We start from the raw sequence: 22,065 nt of genomic DNA, 5'->3' as shown, positions 1-22,065 counted from the left end.
CATATTTAATACTGTGCTTTATTTTTTGGTTGATAACACTGTATGGCATGTTACAGTACCCATTTATAGCAATAATGGTGTATTTGCACACACATTTAGAGAAATGCATAGAAAATTTTTAAAACTGTAAGTGCTTTCTGTAGATGTGCAATATCAAGTAATACTGTTTATACAACTAAACAATAGCACAAACAAAACACAAGTAGCAAAAAAACAACAACAACAAAAAAAACAACACAAACACATGAGGTCAACACATGGGCTCCACCACTTCTTATAAGAACTGTTTTTTGTTTTGTTTTTTTAACCCAGAGAGCACAGAAATGCTCCCAGATATATGGCCATCGTGTTCCTTCTGTGGTGCAACAAAATCACAGTTGGCTAAATATTTGTACCGTGTGCAGAAATAATACCAGTAATGCTGACAACAGTAACAAAAACAAATAATAATAATAATAATAATAATAATAATAAAAAATAAGCAGTGAATACAAAACAACAAAAACAAAAATTGACAAGGTGATACTGAAGTGCAATAAAATTATTGGTCTTTGGTCAGCTTGTGAAGTTAATCTGAGAGAGAGAGTGATCCGTAAACGTACACCGTGTGTATGCGTGCGCGCGCGCGTGTGTGTGTGTGTGTGTTCTGAATGTCCATGTCATCTGGCAGCTTTTGTGTGTGCGTGTGTGTGTATGTATGTGTACACATTGGGCTAATACTGTAATGTATGTTTATGTGTTATGACTCTCTACAATATTAAGTTAAATTTATTTACTCCTCCTTAAAAAAGTCATTGAAATTTAAGCTACAAAGAAAGGAAATGTTCCTTTTGACTGAAATTCCTTCCAACAGGACAGGACTGAATGCTGTCCTGCCATTTTTCACATTCTCTTGCAGTGTCATGTGAGCCAAACACAATTCTACAAACGAGCGAACAGACTTTAACCTTTTAACAGACTTTAAAATTAAACAAACCCTTTGCTTGAAAAATGTAAACGAGCTCTTTGTGCCTTAAAAGCAGAAGAATATGGCGGACCAAGTCAATGCATCTGCTTTGCATCTGCCATGCATACGTCACGGTGGTGAGCTGTCACCGCACCAGAGCTAGTTCGAAAATTCTGAAATGTGCCCAGATTTAAGGAATGCCCTTGTCATCATGAAATAAATGATACTGAAAGACATACTTCTGGAATTAGGTATTCAGGGGCTAGCCTCATGATGTCTGCGAGTGTGTATGTGTGAGTGTGTGTGTGTGTGCGAGTGTGTATGTGTGAGTGTGTGTGTGTATGTGTGTGTGAGTGCGAGTGCGAGTGTGTGTGGGTGTGTGTGTGTGTGTGTGGAATACATAAGTAATAAAATAAAGGCAAATATCATTGCCCCTCGTCTGTTCTTTAGTCACTTCTTCAACAAGTAATTGGCATTTCAGAGAAAGCCTTTGGATTTTTGGATTACAATCTGTCTGGCTTTTTCCTCTGTCATGGGGGATGGGGGTGGTTATAACCACTGTCTCTTACCCCCTCCCTGTGCCACCATCTCCCCTCCCCTGTCCTCCGCTGCCTCAGAGGCAGATGTTGATCTGCTTGGAGAGCTCGCGCTCCAGGTCAGAAATGAGCGTGTCGAAGTCCTTCAGACTGAGCCGACAGGTGAAGGGGGCGTCCAGGTCCAGGTCCAGGGCCTCGGGGCCCAGCGCGAACTCGTCCACGTACAGGGGTCCCGGGGGGGCCCACTCGCTCTTCTTCAGGGGCTCCCGGGCCTCCTCTTCCTCGCTGTCGCTCCCCGCCACCTCGTCGTAGTCCGCCTCGGCGCTGGACAGGAAGTCCCGCCCGCAGACGCTCCAGTCGCCCGCGTACCGGTTGCAGGGGGGGCTCTCCAGACGGCCCCGCCCTCGCCGGGACACCACCACGTCCTGGGGCAGGTCCAGGCGCAGGGGCAGGCGCTGCCCCCGGTGCTGCAGGGCATTATGGGACACGCGCAGGGCAGGGGAGGGAGGCTGTTCGGAGACGGAGTCTGGGTTTAGACCCTCTTCTGTGGCATGACCTGTGGGAACTGAGACAGGAGATTAAACATTGAGCTGACATTCTTATCAGAAACAAATACACTCACACACACTCATTCACTCACACTCACACTCTCACACACACTCTCACACACACTCATTCACTCACACACACTCTCACACTCTCTCACATTCACTCACTCACACTCTCACACACACTCTCACACACTCATTCACTCACACACACTCACTCTCACACACACACTCATTCACTCACACACACTCTCACACTCTCTCACACACACGCACACGCACACACTCACTGGGCCAGAGCTGCAGCAGGTAGTGCAGAGCCTCGATGTGCCTCTTGAAGTCCACCGCGCTGGCGATCTCCTCGCTGTCGGTGAAGCTGCGGCCCCCCCGCTGGGCCCCGCCCGCGGCGTGGGCCCCGGGGGGCCTCGGCCGCCAGGACTCCTGGGTGGGGGTGAGCAGCACGGGGCCGAAGCACACCGCCAGGTTCTGACACGTCATGCGGTTGCTGTCGCTGAAGGACGCCACCAGGCTGAGGTGGTCCAGGAGAAGGGCGAGGGTGGCCTGGAGAGAGAGCGGGAAACAGGAAGCCCAGGTGATGATGATGATGATGATGACGACGATGATGATATGCAGGAATCCCCATAATGACACTCTCACATCCCCAGGAGGAGACGAGGATAGTGATGATGATGATGATGACTAGTACAGCATCGGTCACAATTCTGACTCTTCATAATCCCAATATGAATTGATAGCGGCCGGCACGATAATCTCCACCCAAACTGAGAAGCAGCAGCAATGTAGCCGGTTAATATGACAGGGCGTTCTAAACTGGAAGGAAAAAAAGAGGGAAAGAAAAGAAAGTATCTTCTCTGTGATAGTGGACTAGCCAGCTGGCTTCAGGACGGCTTCAGGGAGTAACTCTGTAGACAGTAAATATGCAGAGATAAGATAAAGTCTAAAGCTCTTTAAATGAGATACAGCCACTGGAAGCAGTCATGCTGAGACGTCCGCGTGTAAATCTTAAACTAGCAGACCCCAAAAAATGTTCCTATTCCATAAATACTTATTGTGCAAATGAATTTCCTGTTTCCCAATTTCCTGCTCAACTGCAACTGTAGGCTCATCTTAACAGTGTCCTCTCTGGAGGCAGAACCAACTTGCGTGTTGGCGTGTTCTCAGATCCCTGACTGACTACATTTCCCACTCTGCAATCCGCCAGGTAACCTGCATGGGCTAATGTGCCCACAGGCGTAGGTTTCATTTCGACTCTGGGGGGGGAGGGACACACTGCTCGACCACCTAGTCTTGTGTAGACAAAACGCCAAGTCTCACAAGAATACCAGCTAGAAATGAATTCAAATGAACATATTGAGGGGGTGATGCGTCTCCCTGTCTCCATCCCAAACCTACACATATACCAGAGGACTGTGCAGCAATCAACCATCAACCATTAGAAGACAGGCTGCCAGCTAAATCCCTCCCTCCCTCCCTGGATGGCGCTGTGGGCGGTTATGCATTACATTGCATTACAGGCATTTAGTTGACTTACACAACATTTTATATACCGAAGCAATGCAAGTTAAGTACAGGGGTACAATGGCAGTGTCCTAGGAATTGAACCTATGACCTTCAACAGGTCACAAGCCCAGTTCCATACCCATTATATTATGCACTCATGCATCGGTGCTGGTGCAGTCTGGTTTTGAGCCGAGCTCATCACTACGCTGCTTAACTGCATTTTTTACGCTCGGAAGCTTGGGCCAAACAAATCTACCAGAGAGGGACTTGATTTTATTTCTGCGTGAATGCGAGCTTTTCAAAAGTCAGAGGACCGGAGACTGCATCAGGATATGGGACTCCAGCCCCTCCTTTAACCCGACCAATTAGAATCAGAGAGTCGACTGTGACAGGCGACACGGGAGCCAGATGTCACGGCCCAAGCCAGACGCTCCACTGCATCTGTACTGCCTGGCAGACAGCATCCGTTCCACGCCAAGAAAACAGAACCTTTGGCATCCATCACTGTAGTCTTTGTGATTTAACTGCATTTACAGTCACCACCCTTTGCATTTCATTACAACGTAACATGTCACCAGGAAAACATGCAATACTGTCATACAAATATATGCTATAAATATAATGCTATACTTCTTAAAAACCATTTCATTTTTCAGAACCTAATTCAGGAGAACTGATGTACTTCTCGGCATTACGTTATATTGGATTAAAGGCATTTTAGCAGACGCTCTTATTCAGATATAACTCTTAATTTTTCTTTTGGCATACTATCTATTTAAACAGCGGGATATATACTGAAGCAATGCAGGTTAAGTACCATGGTTACAATCAATAAAAAGTACTTGTGTGTGAAAGTTATTTTCTGTGTAAAACTTTCCAGAGAGTGGCTTAGGCCAAAACAATTATATTTGTCACTTAATAGCAACGGGAGCCAACTGTGAGAAAGAGAGAAGTATGAATGTGTGGAGGGAGAAAAGAGGGGGATGGGAAAGGATGAAAGAGTTTTATTGAAATGCCGGTCAGTTTACCAAGTAGGAAATTTACTGATGCAATTATACCACGGCTACTGCGCAAGTAACGAGTAATTCGCTTGAATCTAAATCTTGTGACAAGATAACTCACTCAGAAGCCAAGATAGGTCTGTCATGCCTGCAGTTACACAAGCATGTTCTTACCCAACAAAAACCCAGCCTCAAGTTCTCTAAGGACTGTATTTACAGAGCGTCTGAGGCCACGCAATGTAAACTGTGACCATAATATTTTGTATCGGGGAAACAAAAGGCTGGGGTGGGCTGGGGGCGGGAGCAAACAGCAAATATACAGAGAAGAAAAGAGTTCTCACAGGGTTAAAGTTTCTCTATTTTCTGAAAGACAAACAAATATCAGATTAAACCAACAAGAAAATGTCCTGGACAGGAAGTGGTTTGAGAAGCAATTCTGAAACATTCTGTTCCGTGGCCCCTAGCCAGAACTGGAGTCTGAGAGAGACTAGTCTGGGCAACCCCCATCCCCCCTCCCCTCACTCTCTGCTTATCCCTCACCCCCCCACCCCTTAATCCCACCCACCCCACCCCACCCCCCCTGCATCACAGCCAGAAAAATATTATTTCAAACCCATAAAAAACTACAATGTTAAAACCAAAATTAAATCCAGAAGGACCCAGCAGAAATGCTGGATGCAACAAAAACCGACTTGTTATCGATCAGTGAGCAGCCATGTTACTGATGTCAGCTTCCATAAACACCTCTCTATTCAGCAAAACATTTATGTGACCTTTAGTGAACTGGTTAAGTTCTTGAGAACACATACTTGAAGATGACCTATGGAAGAGAGAAATCACTGTGAAAGGGTGGGTGAGAGGGTCCATGGATGACAGGAGAGAGAGACAGAAAGGGAGGGAGGGAGAGAGAGAGAGAGAGAGAGAGCACACCTTCTCTGGTTCTGGGAGACACTCCAGCAGGGACACGGTACTGTGGGATCGCTGCACTTCCCCATTGCTTCCACAGGGGGCAGCACGGGGCGGTCGCAGGGTCATGGCCCCCAGCACCACCTCGTACAGGGTCCTCGTGATGAGCGGGGACGGCAGCTCACGCAGGTAGTCTTTCAAGATGCCTGACCAAAAAAAAAAATTATAACATCAACAGCCAAAACTTGAACCCAACTGGAAAGATTACAATATGAACAAACACTACATTCCACAATATTTAGAAGAAGAAATGTCCCTTTTGTCTTTGTGGAGTGTATGCACGCAACACAGAATCTGTCCCTAAATCCACTCTGGAAACACAGCTATGAGAATACACACGCTTACATGACCGGGTTGTGAGAACACAACTGTGGCAAACAAGCCTGCCACAGGCCACCGAAGTGGCTTTCCTAGGGGCCCTCCAGCACAGGGAGTGATGTTCAAACAGTCCATGTTTATTTTCAAGGGTGGCAAGATGGTACAGCCAAAGAGTAGATGTTAACTCTGTCATGACCGAGAGGCTCTCCTTTGTGTGGGTGGGGATGGCAGATTTAACCTGTGCGCACTGCCTCACTACGCACAGGTACAGCCACCCCTGTTCCTGGGTCCAATTAGCCTGGCCAATTATCTAATTAATAACCAATTATCTAATTAGCCAGGTCTAATTAGCTTGACCCAGGGCCGGTGTGGCTGCTTAAACCAGCCATCCCCACACCACAACAACTCTCTCTTCATCCACCCTCTTTTTCTTCCTCCTTCTCTGCACCTCCTTCTCTGCACCTCATCGTCCCCTCATCCCCTACCCCTCCCCTCTGTAATCTCTCCCACATCCCCACTGGCTGATGCACAGAATAGTGCTGGCACTGATGTGATGCCATACTCCATGAATTTTGTGAAACCCCTCCCTTTCTCCCAGCCCTGTCCCACCTCCGCCCCGCCCCGCCCCGCCCCGCCCCGCCCCCCGGGACACTGACCGGTGATGACGTTGATGTCGGGGTACAGCTCTTCGGTCAGGGCGACCGCGCCGCTGTCGCGCTCGAACGCGTCCCTCAGCTCCTTCTTCACCGCCGCCGAGCCGCACAGGCGATACAGGCCCACCACCTGCAGGGGGAGCCAAACCGTCACCTGCCGCTCGGGCAACCGCAACCGTAACATGAACGCGCGGTATTCCCGCGGTCACGACTGTGGGCTAGCTGAAGCCCGGGGGGATATCAGTGTAAATATGGGGGTAGAAGACATGGTGGACACACAGAGTCATGCACAACAGCACACCCATGCAGCAAATGTACATTTAACATGCAGGGGACCGAGCTTATCCCTCACAAACTAGTAAGTGCATCTACCTCGGATTAACAGGGAAAATCTCACTGAGATTATTACACTTTTCCCAAGCAGACTTGGGTGGGACAGTGGCAATCACAGACGACACTTCCACAACGGACACAGAAACGTCACAACAATCCCACAACATTTCCAGAGCAGCACCATGCAGTCACTTTTGAGGATCAAATAACGTGGGGTGTGGGAGGGAGGCCACACACAAAAACAACCCCCCACCTCCCCAGCCTGGGCTCTCTCCACCACCCCACCGGCCCTCACCTTCAGCCCTCTCTTCTCGATCTCAGCCACACACTTCTGTATGATGAGGGGCACCTTGAGCGCAGAGCCCTCCTTGTCCACCAGGCGGCGCAGTCCCACGCCGAAGACGCTGGCGGGCTGCAGGGCGCTCTGGCTGGGGGAGGGCGGGTCCCACTGCTCCAGCAGCGTGAGCTTCACGTACAGCAACCCGCGCGGCTCCAGCTTTACACAGAGCTGCTGGGAGCGAGAGCCTGGGGGGGGGAGGGAGGGGGGGGGGGAGAGAGAGACGAGAGAGGGGAGAGACAAAGAGGGGAGAGAGAGGGAAGAGAGACACAGAGAGAGAAAGAGAGAGTGAGAGGGAAGGGGGAACAGAAAGTGGTAAGTATAGATGAGTGTATAATAAAAAGGGAAGAGTAAATATTGAGCTCCACTGTGGCTCAGAATGTGAATAAAGGTTGTGACCCCTGAGGTGAGGCCCAGCCACCCCTGCAGTGCTGCTGACTGTGGGAACGCGGTACAGAAAAGCCCTGTTTAAAAACCCACAGGTCCCCCTGGAGCAAGGCTGTGCCCCGGTCCAGAGTCAAATAATCATTCAGAACACCTTACCCTTACTTTGACTTCTGATGAATTATAAAGGAAACTAAACAAGAAAAACACGAACACAGTGCCCTTTTCTTTCAATTGGTATGATGGGTTAGTAACGCGCTGCTAAGCTATGATTTCCCAGGGAACTGCGTGATTGTTTTCGAATTGTACCGGCATCTAAAGAGTTAAAGTATTTAAACTGCGCATTCGACCCAGATGTGCTGTCGGTGCATCTCTTCACATTTAAAAGGTTCCCCTTGAAAGGCCTGACCTGCCCCCATTCGGTTACCTACGGCTTATACGGAAGCAAAGGTGGGGAGAAGAAAGAAAAAAGAAGCGTGACCATGTCAGATAACTACGGGATAATTAACAGGGTTATTCTGGAGATAAGCTGAGCAGTGAGTGTGTGTGTATATTTCAGATCCGTTCATCCTAAACGGGTGCAGTGACATTCGTCTTTGGGTATTTATGGAAAGGGTGAAGTCGTACACACGCCTACCTACACTTAAGAAATACTTTAAAAAAGACAGCCGCAGACTCGAAACAGTTTACGAAAAGGAAGTACCAAAATGAAGCCTGAAATTCTTTCTTGGTGTCCACCTACTGAAGCTTCATATGGCCCCATCTGCGACATATTTTAGTTTTATCTACTGCAGAGCGTAAGAGCTCCACAACTTTATTTGCAAATGAAGATTACGGTTACAAATCCACTAGGAAGTCCAACAAACGGTAACATTTGAACTGTATGTCGTGAAGCTGACATCACACGGTCATAATCGTGACATAACGCCCAGTCATGACACGAGTATTTCAGCTTGTGCAGATCTTGTTACGCAGACATAATGTATATCCTCCAGCACAGTTAGATTGAACAGTTATTTTGAAACCTGAAACGACGCTCGTCATGGGGCTATAATGTGCTTGTGACTGGCAATAGTAAATGGTAAATGGACTGCATTTATATAGCGCTTTTATCCAAAGCGCTTTACAATTGATGCCTCTCATTCGCCAGAGCAGTTAGGGGTTAGGTGCCTTGCTCAAGGACACTTCGACACGCCCAGGGCGGGGTTTGAACCGGCAACCCTCCGACTGCCAGACAATCGGTCTTACCTCCTGATCTATGTCGCCCCAATAGCAGGTCCTATGTCACGACCATGGCAGTGATATGTCAGTTTTAGGCAGTGATACGTCAGTTCAAGTAAAGAGCTACCCAAAATATAAGTAGAGTTTTTTTGATACAAAATTCCTCCCCACCAGCCCCCCCCCTCCCCATCCCCCCTCGGTCTCACTTCTGAAGAGCGGCGGGATGGCGACCTCCCCCAGGCCGCAGACGCGGTTTCGGGCGGGCGCGGCGGCGGACGGGGACACGCTGGAGTTGGGGTGGGGGGTGAGCAGCACCAGTTTGAGCAGCCGGGCGCGCTCCAGCTCCAGGTTGAAGGTGTGGTTGAGGGGGAGGGAGGGCCCGCGGCAGGTGAGCAGGGCGGTGCGCGCGCGGGTCAGCCCGTCCACCTGGATGGCGCAGAACACCTCCTTGCCGCCGTCGGCCCGGGGGGCCTTCAGGATCTCCTCGGCCCCCATGAGGTGCACCATCAGCAGGCCCGAAACGCGCTGGGCGCAGCGCGGCTGCTCCGACAGGCAGTACGGCCGGAACGCGGCGGGGTCCGGCACCGCCTCCCCGCCGGAGTGGGGGGGCGGGGCGGGCGTGGCCGCCGTCTCGGCCGAGGGCGCCGCCCCCTGTTTGGGGAGGAGCTCGGGGGAGTCCCCGTCGCTCAGGTAGCCCCCCTTGCTGGCGGACCGCCCCCTGGACGAGCGGCGCAGGGGCCGGGCGGGGGCGCTGGTGTCCAGGTGGTAGCGGCTGATCACGTTGTTGGAGGACTCCTTGCGCGAGTTGGAGGGGGACGTCCCGTGGGAGCCGTCGCCGGCGGGGGTCTGGCCCGCCCCGGGGCGCTGGGTTCGGGAGGACCGCAGGCTCAGCTTCCGCCGCAGCTCCGGAAGCTTCCGCATCTTCAGCGAGAGCCGCCGCACCGTGCCGGGGGACTTTATCCTGTCAATCACGCTGCTGCCGGCCCCGCCCCCTTTCTTCTGCGACCCGGGGCTGTCCGAGGGGCCTGCCCCGGCACCGTTGCCCCCGGCTACAGCCCCCGCCTGCTGGGACTCCACCTGGACAGCCTGCTGGGGTAAATCTGGAGGGCAGAAGGGGTGGGAAGAGAGGATCCAGGAGGAGAGAGAGGGGGAGGGAGAGAAAGGAAGAAAGAAAAAAGAGTGAATGAATATGTCGGACGATTATAAACTATGTGGTTTTGGAGATATTTTGAGATACCTCAGATCTGTTTCACCTAAATGGGAGTTGTGACCTTCGCCTCTCAGTATTTATGGAAAGGGTGAAGTTATTCATACGCCCACCTACACCTAGGCCTGACAGGAAATGCTTTTCTAAAAAGTAGGGTGAGAACTGAAATTGGATAAATATAGAGTAAACAGTATATATAAATTCCGGTAGTGTTAGAATTCCCTTAAAATTTGTCATCTAAAATGGAATTGGACAAAACTAAGGTTGCAAAATGAACACTGCAACCGAGGGTTAATTAAGTAATTCTGAGAAACTTCACAGCGGTTCCGCTGGAAACCAGTACGCCCACTTTGCCGCTGAGCAACGATTGACCAATTGGCCGCAGAAAGATTACCCAAGGTCTGTCTCTTTTTTGGTAGCATGGAAAATTCCAAACAGTTTATTTCATAAATAATGAATAATGCAATCCCAACCATCCACACGGCCCACAAGGAGACTTCCTCCATGTGGCGATGTGTGCTAAGACCTGGTGAAAGTTGCATCCGGGTTCTTAAGACACCACGTCAGTTCTGTTCTGTTGTGTTCTGTCAGGCCTGGGGTGTTTCAATACCTGGGCTCTCCTTGCAGGCTGTGGCGCTGGACTCCACCGCAAACTCTTTGGCGTCACTTCCTGTACCGGGTGCTCCCAGCATGCACTGGGCAGCGTTGCTGCCGTGCCGCTCCAGCCGAGACCCAGAGCTCCCCAGTAACCCCGCCCATCTCTGCGTCCTGCTCTGGGGGTCCCGCCTGTTCTCGGGCGACCCGTCCGCCTCCCTCTTCCTCCAGGGGTTCCCGTAGTCCCCCCTGCCCCCTCCGCCCCGCGGCGGGTCCTCCTCTTCCGGGATGGGGTTATACCAAATGTTGCTCTCCCTGTCCGCACCTCCCGGCCTCCACTCCGCGAGGCAGTTGGGAAGCGATCGAGAGGCCTCTTCGGCAGCCTGGGACTTTCCTGTGGAGAGCACCCAGGCCCGGCTGCTCCTGTCCAGGGTCTGCAGGTAGGCCCCTTGCCCGGAAAGCTTTTCTCCGCTTGAGGAGGCACAGATTTCGGCGTAGCCCGCGGCTGGGTGAGTCAGCTCTGGCAAAGCCGTACCGGGGACCTCGTACGGGATGGCAGTGACGCCGGGGTCCCTCTCGAAATCCTTCCGCCTGCTTTCCGGGCCCTCCTCACATGCGGTCTTCTGGCTCCAGGCCTGTTTTGAAACCTGGGCTTTTCCTGAGCAGCTGTCCCAGGTGTGAGCCCGGGAGCCAAGGCCGTGGGGACCCTCTGTGCTGGGCGGGTCCCGGGAGGAGGAGGAGGAGGAAGAGGAAGAAAGCTTGGCCCAGTTCTGTTTTTTGGCCACGGTGATCTGAGTGCCTCGCCTGCTGGTGTCCTCCACGGGAACAGCCTGTGGAGGCTCCGCCTGTACTGCCGATGATGACGACGACAGCGATGATGAAGAGCTTTGTAAGAAGTCCACTTTCCCATGGATTTCTAGGGGGAATAAAAGGAAAACCTCTATTACATATGTCTCTTCATCCATCATCCATGACCTTTAACCTTCTAACTGCAGAATTCTGGGATTTGCAGCTGAAAAGCAGTAATGAGAAGCTCCATGCTTGGGACTGTCGCACAAACAGGGACAGACTAACTGACTGAACTGGATAATTATGACTGGTGATTGCAAACCCATGCTGTGGCACTTCGCTGGTTATGATTGATGTTCCCAGCCCAAAAATACTCTCTTTCACAAATTGAGGAGAGGTTTATTCCTCTCCTGTGAGTCACACTGTGGGAGTTATTCCAGAGAGAAATAGAAACATAGAAAGAGAGAGACAGAGAGGGCTAGAGAGCAAGAGATAGTTGGGGGGAGAGAGACAGGGAGCAAGGGAAGGACAGGTAAACAGAGAGAGGGAGAGAAATGGAGAGATTTGGGGAGAGAGAGAGAGAGGAAGGGAAGGATAGGGAGAAAGAGAGAGAGGGAGAGAGAGCTGTGGGGGTAAAGGGAGAGCGTGAGAGGGACGGACGGAAATAGAGAGAGAGAAAGAGAGAGACCAGGAAACGAGGGAGAAGGGTTGAGAGGGAGCAAAGTATAAGGAAAGCAGCTGAAAAGTAGGGAGAAAAAGAGGGGAAATGAGAGCGAGAGAGAGAGAGAGGGGAGAGGAAGGGGGCTGTAATATTTAGTGGTCTGTTTAATAAGCCTCCTGCTCTTACATCCTGCACATCTGGCCCCGCTCTCCTCTCTTCCTCCTCTCCTCTCCTCCTCTCCTCCCCCTCTCCTCTCCTCTCTTCCCCCTCTCCTCCCCCTCTCGTGTTCCTGCATGTGACTCCCAGCGAGCGGCAGCTCTACCCCAGGAACGCTGGCCATGAATGGCTGCTCTGTCCGTGCGTCTGTCCGGCGGGCGGCCTCCCGGTAATCCATTTACACACTGTCTGTACGCCTCGCATATCTCCCCACCCATCTCAACAGCTGTCTGCCGAGCCTGTCCGTTTGTCTTGTGTGTTTGTGTGGAGGCGGTCAGTTTTAGCTTCACAGTTTATACAACAGTTCCTTGACCCCCCCCCCCAACCCCCCAACCACAAACAACAGCGGAGAAAATTTAGCTTGATTGAGCTTGTGCACCAGTAATGCACAAGGCCTCAAGCTGATTGGAGGAGAAGTAAGTGAGGTCAGAGGCAGGGAACATCCTGCTTACCCAACTCTCCCTCTATGTCTAATGGCCGATTATGCTTTGGGCAGTGGAGCGGCTGGCTACAGAAGACAATGGCACGGTCAGAACTTGGTCAGGATACGTTCAGGAAGTGGTCAAGATACAGTCAAGATACACAATAGCAGCAGTGAGCCCAGTCTATGTGTCTCAGCTGTTCACACCCTCAGGAGCACTAACAATCAGCTAGCCTATATAGACTGATGTTGGATGTAAAATGTATGCCCCTCAGCATAACTCCTGTTCTGGGGAGCTGGATCTGCTGAATTCTTGTTTTCATCTTAAAACCAGCAACCAGTTTAAACCCAAGAAACCAGGTGAGATGGCTCAGGGCTCAGGGCTCCCCAACCCTGTTCCTGGAGAAATATCATCCTGTAGGTTTTCACTCCAACCATAGCAAAGCACAGCTCGTTCAACAGCTAGAGATCTTCATGAGCAGCTATATTAGTAGAGTCAGGTGTGCCAAATTGGTATTGAAATGAAAGCCTACAGAACGGTAGATCTCCAGGAACAGGGTTTGTTACCACTTGTTACTACTGCGGGGAAAATGCCAAGGGAGGTTTGGCTGGAGCCGAAAAGTTTTTTTTTGCAGAATAAAATGTGACACAATGAAACAACCGGGTGCTTTCAAGCGTTCTTCACACTTCAAACTGCAAGCGAACGGGCCGTGATGCCCCAGAGCACCGTGACACGCCCCTGACCCTGGCAGAGCAGGACAAACAGCAGCGCGAAGCTACGGTCGCTACGGTCGCTACTCCCGGTCAATGACACCGCGGTGTGGCCTTCACAGCGCGCTACATCCCAGCTGCTCTCCAGAACAGGAAGTCGAGCGTCACAGTCTGTTCGCCGCGCAAAGCTTCCTCTCCAGGGAAGGCAGCCAGGCCTGAGAGCGGCGGAGGAGTGGGCCGGGTTCGAGGACCTCCGGCCCCCGTTTTAACAGGCCTTCCGCCTCTGCGAGACCGTCTGTGAGACGGAGGGGTTTAAAAAAAAAAAAAAAAAGGGAACAGAAGGTCGAGCTGCTTTGGGAGGAAAGCTGTCCAGGCTCTGTCAGGCAGATGCGCATTTTCTAGATGCTTCTGGAACGGAGCGGAAGAAGGGAGGGCGAAAGCAAAGCAAAGAAAGACAGATGGATGGAAAGGCAGAGGGAGAAGAAGAGTGTGACTCTGCGCGGGCTCTCGGGGTGACGTGAATGACTGGTCTGTGCTCCCGTCCCCTCCACAGCTGGAGCCGGGGGGGCACGGGAAATGGGCACACACACACACCCCCCATTTACTATTCATTACAGCATACACACAATAACACTCGCTCACACACACACACACACACACACACACACACTCTCCAACAAATATACAGCCTACACTCTCATACAAACTCACAAATAAACGCTCACGCATACACACACACATATACACATACATAAACACTCGCCCTAACCCTAACCCACACACTACGTACATATGTGTAAACATTAGTCTGTCGTATATGGAGAACTGAAACTGTAGCCTCAAAGCACCTGACCATGTCACTGCACTCTCTCACAAGCTCTTGTTGCTCTGATACTTCAAATGAACTTGAGTCAAGCAGACGAAAATAGCCTTTGACTTTCGTTTCTCAAAATACGACATTGAAGAAAACATGATCCTATATCATAAAGTAATACATACTACATTGTAAATTAGCCATTTGAAATGGATTTCTTCGCGTTTTTGTGATGCCATTTGCATAACCTGCAATGGGAAAAATATATATTCTGATGACACCGACACAGTCAGTCCGTAGGCATGTCTCCCCTTTAGATGTGTGTGATGTCATACACTTTTTGAACTTTGGTTTCTTCACCAGTCACATGACATCATCCAAGCTGTCCCTCTAGTCTACCCCGTCTATATATATCAGCTGTGCTCTACACTCAAGTGTCCCTGCAGTTTCTCCCCACTGCCTGAAAACACATGGAATAAAATCCCCGGTTTTTTTTCTTTTAATTTGCACAGCCATCAGACCAAAGTCATCCCCGAAACACATTAAAATAATTCAATAGTTATAAATCTCCACCAGGAAATAAACTGTCTCTTTTTACTGGAAAGACTGTTAAAGCTACATTTTTCCACTCAGACCAAAAGTCCTTAAAAAAAAAAAAAACCCTCTCACATCTAATGAAACAACAATAAAACATAACAAAATAAAAATACATTTTAAAAAACAAAACCTAAATGCTTCGGGCATTCATTTGTGGTCAAAGTCAGCTTGAGAAAAACAAACAAACAAAACAAAACGCAACTTAAATAGCCTTCCTCTGACACACACAATTTTCCCAGACTGCATTTTGCCAAGCACACTACAAGCCTTGTGAAAATATTTCAGCTTCCTTATAAGTCACCGTTTGAAATTCCCTCCCCCTCCTTCTGCGGCCTTTCCCCGCGCGTCAGACGCCCACGGATCTCGCTGGTGGCCCAGCTCCGATCGCTGGACTGAGGTCAGAAACAAAAACATGTCTGGGACTATCTCGCGGCCCATCTCGCTCCTCCGAAGGGATTTCTCCCAAAATTACAGGAACCCTGTGCTTAGCTGATCTGCTGATAGAGAGGACAGGGACTCGGGGAAACGGCTGAAGAAAGAAAGCTCTCTTTTATGAAGGAAACTCCCGATCTTTACATTAGAGCTTGACCCAGTTTTTTCTGTTTGTTTTTTGAGGGAAAGAGCAGCACATCAATCCTCAAAATGGCCACCGGTCATGGGGGGGAAAATGCCAGACCTTGTACTCAGCGCACACACACACACACGCATGCACCTACACACATGCACACACACACAAAATTCTTATGACCGTTTTCCCAAATGTGATATGGATCTACACACACACACTCAGACATACACACACCAACATATGATTATAGGCGCAGAATATAATCTCAATGCTAAAATATGAAAATAGGTCCAGTAGTGCTAGCGCAAACAAACAAACCCCAAAGAAACATAGGGAATTAAACTTAAACAAAATGTCAGAAAGCTGGCCAAATAAAGATTTAAGATGGTTTGGCTTGTTGTACAGGACTTTTATTTATGAAGAAAGCTTCTCTCCATTCTTAACACTCCCTTATAGACAAGTACTGTTTGCTTGATATCGAATTCAATGAGATCCTGTTGTTGTGCTCCTGACTCCGCCTACTTCCCTGATTTTATACAAAAATAATTTTAAAAAAATGACTTCCACAGGGCAGCTTGCAGGAAGACCAGGAAAGGGAAGTTGTAAAAACAAAACATAAAAATAAAAATATTTCTAAACGGAAAGACAGGAAGGAAAAGAACGGAAGGACAATTGCATCACACCAATGGCCACACAGTATGTGTCGATATTTCGACCTTCTATTTCGATATCTTCTACGAAGAGTCAAAGGCCCATCAAATGTCTTAAAGTGAAGTTTAAACCCTGCAATGTTTGCTCATTTCACTTTGTGAAAGTTTTCTTAAATTTATTTTAAGCCTCATTATAGCTGATTAGCTGGTGAGGAACAGAGCCTTTAAGAGCAACAATCAACTTCCTGTTCTTGTTCCTCTAGGGGGTGTGGGGAGGGGGGGCGAGGGGTGCAAAGCAAGTAAAGTTACGGGACGTTTAAGCACATGCAGATTAGATGTGCAGATAAAATCCTGCTTGCAGGGCCTAAATCGCAAAAAGACACTGCACTGTGTAGAACCGCACTAGCATTTTTACCAAGATAAACTGCCATCTGTTTTATAGCACAGACGCAAGTGTCTGTCTTGCAGCACATTTAGGCTGTTCAATGACTATTCGGGAGACATGCCTTTCTGCCATGCGAGTGAAGTCAGCACGTATTTGCGGGTGAGGAAGAAAGAGGCTGACCAGCACTGAGAAACAGGGAGGGCAAGAGGGAGTGAGGGAGCGAGGGAGAGAGAGAGAGAGAGAGAGAGAGAGAGAAAGGGGGCTCTGTTGTCCTTTCCTCATGTGGTTCACAGATGGAGAGAGATAAAGAACTCTATTGACAGTTAGTGCTGAGCTGCAGATCACACGCACAGCCACACACACGCGCATGCGCGCGCGCACACACACACACCACAAGCACTAACACACACACACACACACACACACAAGCACACACACCACACACACACACGTGCACACACACACACACACACACAAGCACACACACCACACACACACGCGCGCGCACACACACACACACGCGCGCGCACACACACACACACACACACACACAAGCACACACACGCGCACACACACACACACACCACAAGCACACACGCACACACACAAGTACGCGCACGCACACACACACACACATAAACGTACAGGCCTGCCCCCCCCAAACACAAACACACACACACACACAGAATTTCATCACAAGGTCAAACACACAGACCCTGGAACACAGGGAGTTGCTACTCAGCAGTTCTGACCCGGCCACTGAACATTGTGCAGAGTGCTACTGAGACACACACACTGATAAATGCACACACACACACACACACACACACACACACACACACACACGCCCATGCACACACACACACACAAATACACACACACACACACAATTACACACACACAAACACACACAATTTCACACACACACACGCGCCCATGCACACACACACACACACACACACACAGATAAACTTGTGATCACACTCACTCACTCACTCACACACACACACACACACACACACGCACACACACAGATAAACTTGTGCTCACACACACTCTCTCTCTCTCTCTCACACACACACACACGCACGCACACACACACAAACACAGGCACACGCACACAAACTCGTGCTCTCACACACACACACACACACAGAAGCGCAGGCGCACTTAACTGGGAAGGCTCAGCTATGTTTAAGTGAGATGTCCATTTTTAACCGTGTGGACAGGCATTTAAAGAGGCACCTGCAAGCTCCAGACGGGTGAAGCAGCCGGAACTAAAGGCTCTGGTAGATGGCATTTACACAGCTGCCTGGAGCCGATTTCTCAAAACTGATTATCATTCTCACACTCTTTCCCATCACCTCACAGCTCACAAACACGTTTCAAGTACACACTCACAAGCACGCACGCAGCCACACACACACACACAGCCAGAAACTTTCCCTATTTTAGACATAACTGTAAGGGGGGGGGGGATTGGAAGGTACGGGGGAAGAGAAGGAAGGAGTAAGAATAAAAAGATAGAGGGGGGAGAGAGTGAAGCATTTAAGGCATGTGAAGAAGGGCACGGAGTAGGGTGAATGGGAAACACAAAAAAACGAGAGAAATAGAAATAAAAACTGAAAAGGTCAGTGCCACTGAGAGAGAGCCGCCAGTACGAGTGAGGTGACAGTCCTGCTGCACTACCGAGCGGGGGCTCTCTCACACTGTAAGTGTGGGGGGAGGAGGAGGAAGAGTAAGAAGAACGAGGAAGAGGAGAAGGAAGAACAACTGGAATAAGTGGAAGAAGAGGAAGCAGCAGTAGTAGTAGTACTGGAAGTTGTAGGAGCAGTAGCAGTACTAGTAGTAGTAGTAGTAGTTGTAGTAACAGTAGTATTAGCAGCAGCAGTAGTAATTCTAGTAATAGTAGTAGTAGTAGTAGCAGTAGTGGTAACTGTAGTGATAGCAGTAGTAGTAACAGCTGTAGTAGTAACAGTAATAGTATTATGGAAACAGTCCCATTATAGATCATGAAGTAGCCTGTTTGGTGTGCAGCCTTACGGGAAGGTTCTCTGTGCTGGGCCTAGCCAAAATGCCCGACAGGAGAGAGAACAGCCATTCCAGCCAGTGCGGGTATCAGTGCCCGTAACAGGCTGGCACTTCAGGAGCGCGTACACACACGCGCACACACACATACACACACGCACGTCCCTTTACCGTCCCATCAGCACGCACCCCCGGTACCTGACCCTGCAGGACTAAGGCCTGCCCCGCCGGTCTCTGCAATGCAGGTCAATGAGCACAGAGCCGGGGCTAAATAACTCCAGCCCTCCGCCAAAACCGCTCCTCATTCTGGCGTCCATCACAGGTGTGGACAGGCCGCACATTCCCACGCAGAACGCGCTGATCCTGGATCAGTCTCAGCTTCCGCTTTTGGCTGGGGTCAGGCCTGTGGTCGGATCAGCCAGCTGATCCAGACTCACTGCTTGGGGGGGGGGGGCTTCTGTAAAGTGCTGCTAATCTCTGCCTGGCTTTAGACTGTCATTTGTTAGGGAGGGTGGTCGCAAAAAGGTACTGCAGCTGAACTTGTAAGATGAGTATTAACGCTCTGTATTAATATTAACTCATTTACAAGGGGGAAACAGATTGATACCTTCAGAAAGCATTAGAAAAGTAAAAAAAAGAGTATACTTGCATCTAAATAAGCAGCCAAGGAACTGAGCAAATGCTTAAACAAACGCAAATGCAGTTTGCAATAAATGTACATTTTAGACACAGAAAAGCTTGAAGTAAATTTAATTTAATTTGAGTTTGAAGTCCTGAGAGAGCACAACAAGAGAGAGTATAAAAATAGATGGAGTAACACAAAGAAACCTTTCTTCTTGGATGTTCCAAACTTCCAAATATGAAAATACAGTGAGAGTGAGGGAGAGAGAAAGAGTGGCCTTTTTTCGGTTAACATAGCGCAATATGAGCCTTCGCGTCCACAGAAGCCCCCTATTCCAAACGACCGCACGCGGGCACTCTCCAGGTCTAATGCGCCGTCATCCAACCCAAACCTGTCTAGAGAGGGGTAATTTACAAAGCAAACCAAGCTCTGGAGATGCTGGGGCACACAAAGTGTTTCATTCATTTTTCAAAACGCGATTTTTGTAATGTTGGTGGGGAAACATGGGACCTGCCCAACGCCCTTGATGCCTCCCCGCCTCTGCCCTGCCAACCCAAATTAAATGGACGCCACTACAGTCCAATGTTGACATGAAACGCTAGCGCCGATGGAGACCCAGAGCCCAAGCAACTTGTGGCAGTCCCTGCTAATTCAAGCCGTGGCGCTGGCTCTTGAATGGCTGAATTACGTAACAGCGCATTTTTGCAGACAAACGCGTTTCTCGCTGCCTTTGCCAACATAACGGTACCCTGTCTACTCTACCGACCCTTCATCCCGCGCTGTTGCTTTAACTTCGATTACCCACCACCCGCTTCACGTGAAATCAGACGGTGTCTACGAACGCAATAACGAAGTTAGCTGGGGCCGCTGCGTGTCCACGCTGTGCACAGAAACGCTTTCTTCTCTGTTGCGAAACAAGCTTAAATGCATCCAAATGTTTTAGATCGCCAACCTTGACGTAACCCGAGTCCAATGATTAACAAACAAGACACCAACGACGCACCGTTAAACAAGAATTGTAGGCTACATAATGAGAAGAATATACACATTTAGATGAGCATAGAAGGGTAAAATATAAACGCTGCGTTTTCAACAGTAAACATATGCTGAGGGGAAAATGTTAAGGTATAAGTTAGTCAAGTCACGAGACACAAGAAAATGTTTTCCGACCACAGAACATTAAAAATATATCTAGCTGGCAACATTCCTCGTTCGTTTACATATTGATATTAACATTCACCAATATTCACATATGTTAACAGATACATCGTCATGTCTACTGATTTCAACTGCATGCGAATGATGCGATTTAAAAAGACTACTAGTAAGTTAAATAATATACAGTATAAGTAAAATAGAATTTTCCCTTACCCCCTAGTTTTGGGTCTGTTTTCCTACGATATTTCTCCTTTCCCCGGAGCCGAGAGAAGGTCCTTTTAAGTAAAGGTTCAGCCATGGCTGCAAACCCCGTATCCTATTCTTGCGCGCTGGAGGGGACGAAAAACGGATTTATCCCCCTAAAACTACGCGGACTCAAACATCCTCTGTTCCCGCAATCGCTGGATCCAGCTCCGTCAGGAAAAGAGTATCTGTGTGCAACTCCATCGCTATGGACCTTGCTGCGACTTCCCAGCTTGTCCTGCTTCTTTGGCCAAATTTCACAGGAAACAAATTCTTGGGATTCTTTCCCAAACTTTTTTTTAACCTCCTCCAGCTCCAGACGGAGAAGAGGGGTCGAGAAACAATGAGCGCTCATGGGATTTGTAGTTCTGAATTCAACTCAGCATTAGCTTTCAGGTCTATATATAGTCATAACATTAGATTGACGCACATACGTTTCTTAAAGCGAAATTGGAACTATGTGACTATCCGCAACATTCTCATGTAAGTTCTATGAAACACCATCTAAACTGTGCATCTAAAGTGGTTGACTCGCATTCCCAAACATACATTAAACATATATTGTGTATCACTTGTGAGTTATATGATATATATACCACCAGGGATTTTTGGGCCCCATGAAGATCTCACATAGGGAGCCACCATCCCTAATTTTTTTGAGGTACCCACCTCCCCCCCACCCCAGGACCACCCCACCCCACCCCACCCCACCCCAGACACAGCGGCTGTGAGATTTAGCATAGTATTATTTAATTGTAGAGATGTACGTTTCTGAGAGTGTGAGGTCATGTGACAGTAAAGAGTCAGGTATAAATATACAATTAGTGCATGGCACTTTCAGTTTTGCAGTCAAAATTGTTCATTCATATCTTTACTTTTATTGTTTTTACACCTGGGGACCCCAACATTCAAAGTCAAAGTGTTTTATTTATCAAGTGCACAGTATAACACAAGGTCATTCTGAACAATGAAATTCTTAGGACATGGCAAGCAACAACTATGTAATAAGCAAAAATATAACAAGAATAGCAATATCAGAAATATACATAGCAGAACATAGCAGAAAAACAAAACATTCTTTGCTTTTCTAACTTTTTGTCTTTGTTTTTATATGCCACTTTTTCAGTTCAGTTCAGTTCATCTTGGCTTCTTCATTCACAAAGATACAGCTGTATGTTCTAAAATCAGTAATGCCTTTAAGATTATAAAAGTTCGTTAAACTATGGTCAGTCACCTGTCCTACAGGTCAAACCAGGGTGTGGTGTCCACAGGAAGTGCAAAGGTAGGCATTCACAACCCAGACAGGCACGCGGAGACTGGTGGAGACCTATTTTTTACAGTCTCTGGTGGAGACTCACGCGCCATAGGGTATCTACCGTAGCATATCTGCGCCTTACAGTCTCTGATCTGCGCACACTGCAGGCTGCTACTGGTCAGTGCCGGAAACAACGTACCTGCCTACTATTGAATATCGAAGTTGTGGAATGGCCTGTCAGTGACGGACAAATTACTCGGCCATAGCGCCCTCAACTGGTGCAACAACGATACAGGACAGAGAGAGAGAGAGAGTCCCGCAACAAACATTATGTACAATCAGTTGAAACAATTATTTTAGAAATTAGAAAAAACACACAAAT

The 22,065-nt window shown here is 48.8% G+C and overlaps 1 protein-coding gene across 1 annotated transcript; it reads right to left on the bottom strand.

Moving 5' to 3' along the window:
• On the bottom strand, positions 1-20,753 carry LOC135248684 (rho GTPase-activating protein SYDE1). The gene is made up of 8 exons (XM_064323530.1): positions 20,399-20,753; positions 10,582-11,481; positions 8,971-9,864; positions 7,118-7,347; positions 6,493-6,619; positions 5,483-5,664; positions 2,321-2,591; positions 1-2,047 (listed from the first exon to the last, which is right to left on the bottom strand). Exons 1-8 carry the CDS (start codon positions 20,481-20,483, stop codon positions 1,560-1,562), a joined length of 3,177 nt encoding a protein of 1,058 aa, XP_064179600.1. The 5' UTR covers positions 20,484-20,753; the 3' UTR covers positions 1-1,559.
• Positions 20,754-22,065: the final 1,312 nt, after the last annotated feature.

This window comes from Anguilla rostrata, chromosome 2 (assembly GCF_018555375.3).
Source record: "Anguilla rostrata isolate EN2019 chromosome 2, ASM1855537v3, whole genome shotgun sequence".
NCBI lineage: Eukaryota > Metazoa > Chordata > Actinopteri > Anguilliformes > Anguillidae > Anguilla > Anguilla rostrata.
The sequence above is the reverse complement of the archived record's forward strand: the minus strand, read 5'-3'. Positions and strand labels throughout refer to the sequence as shown.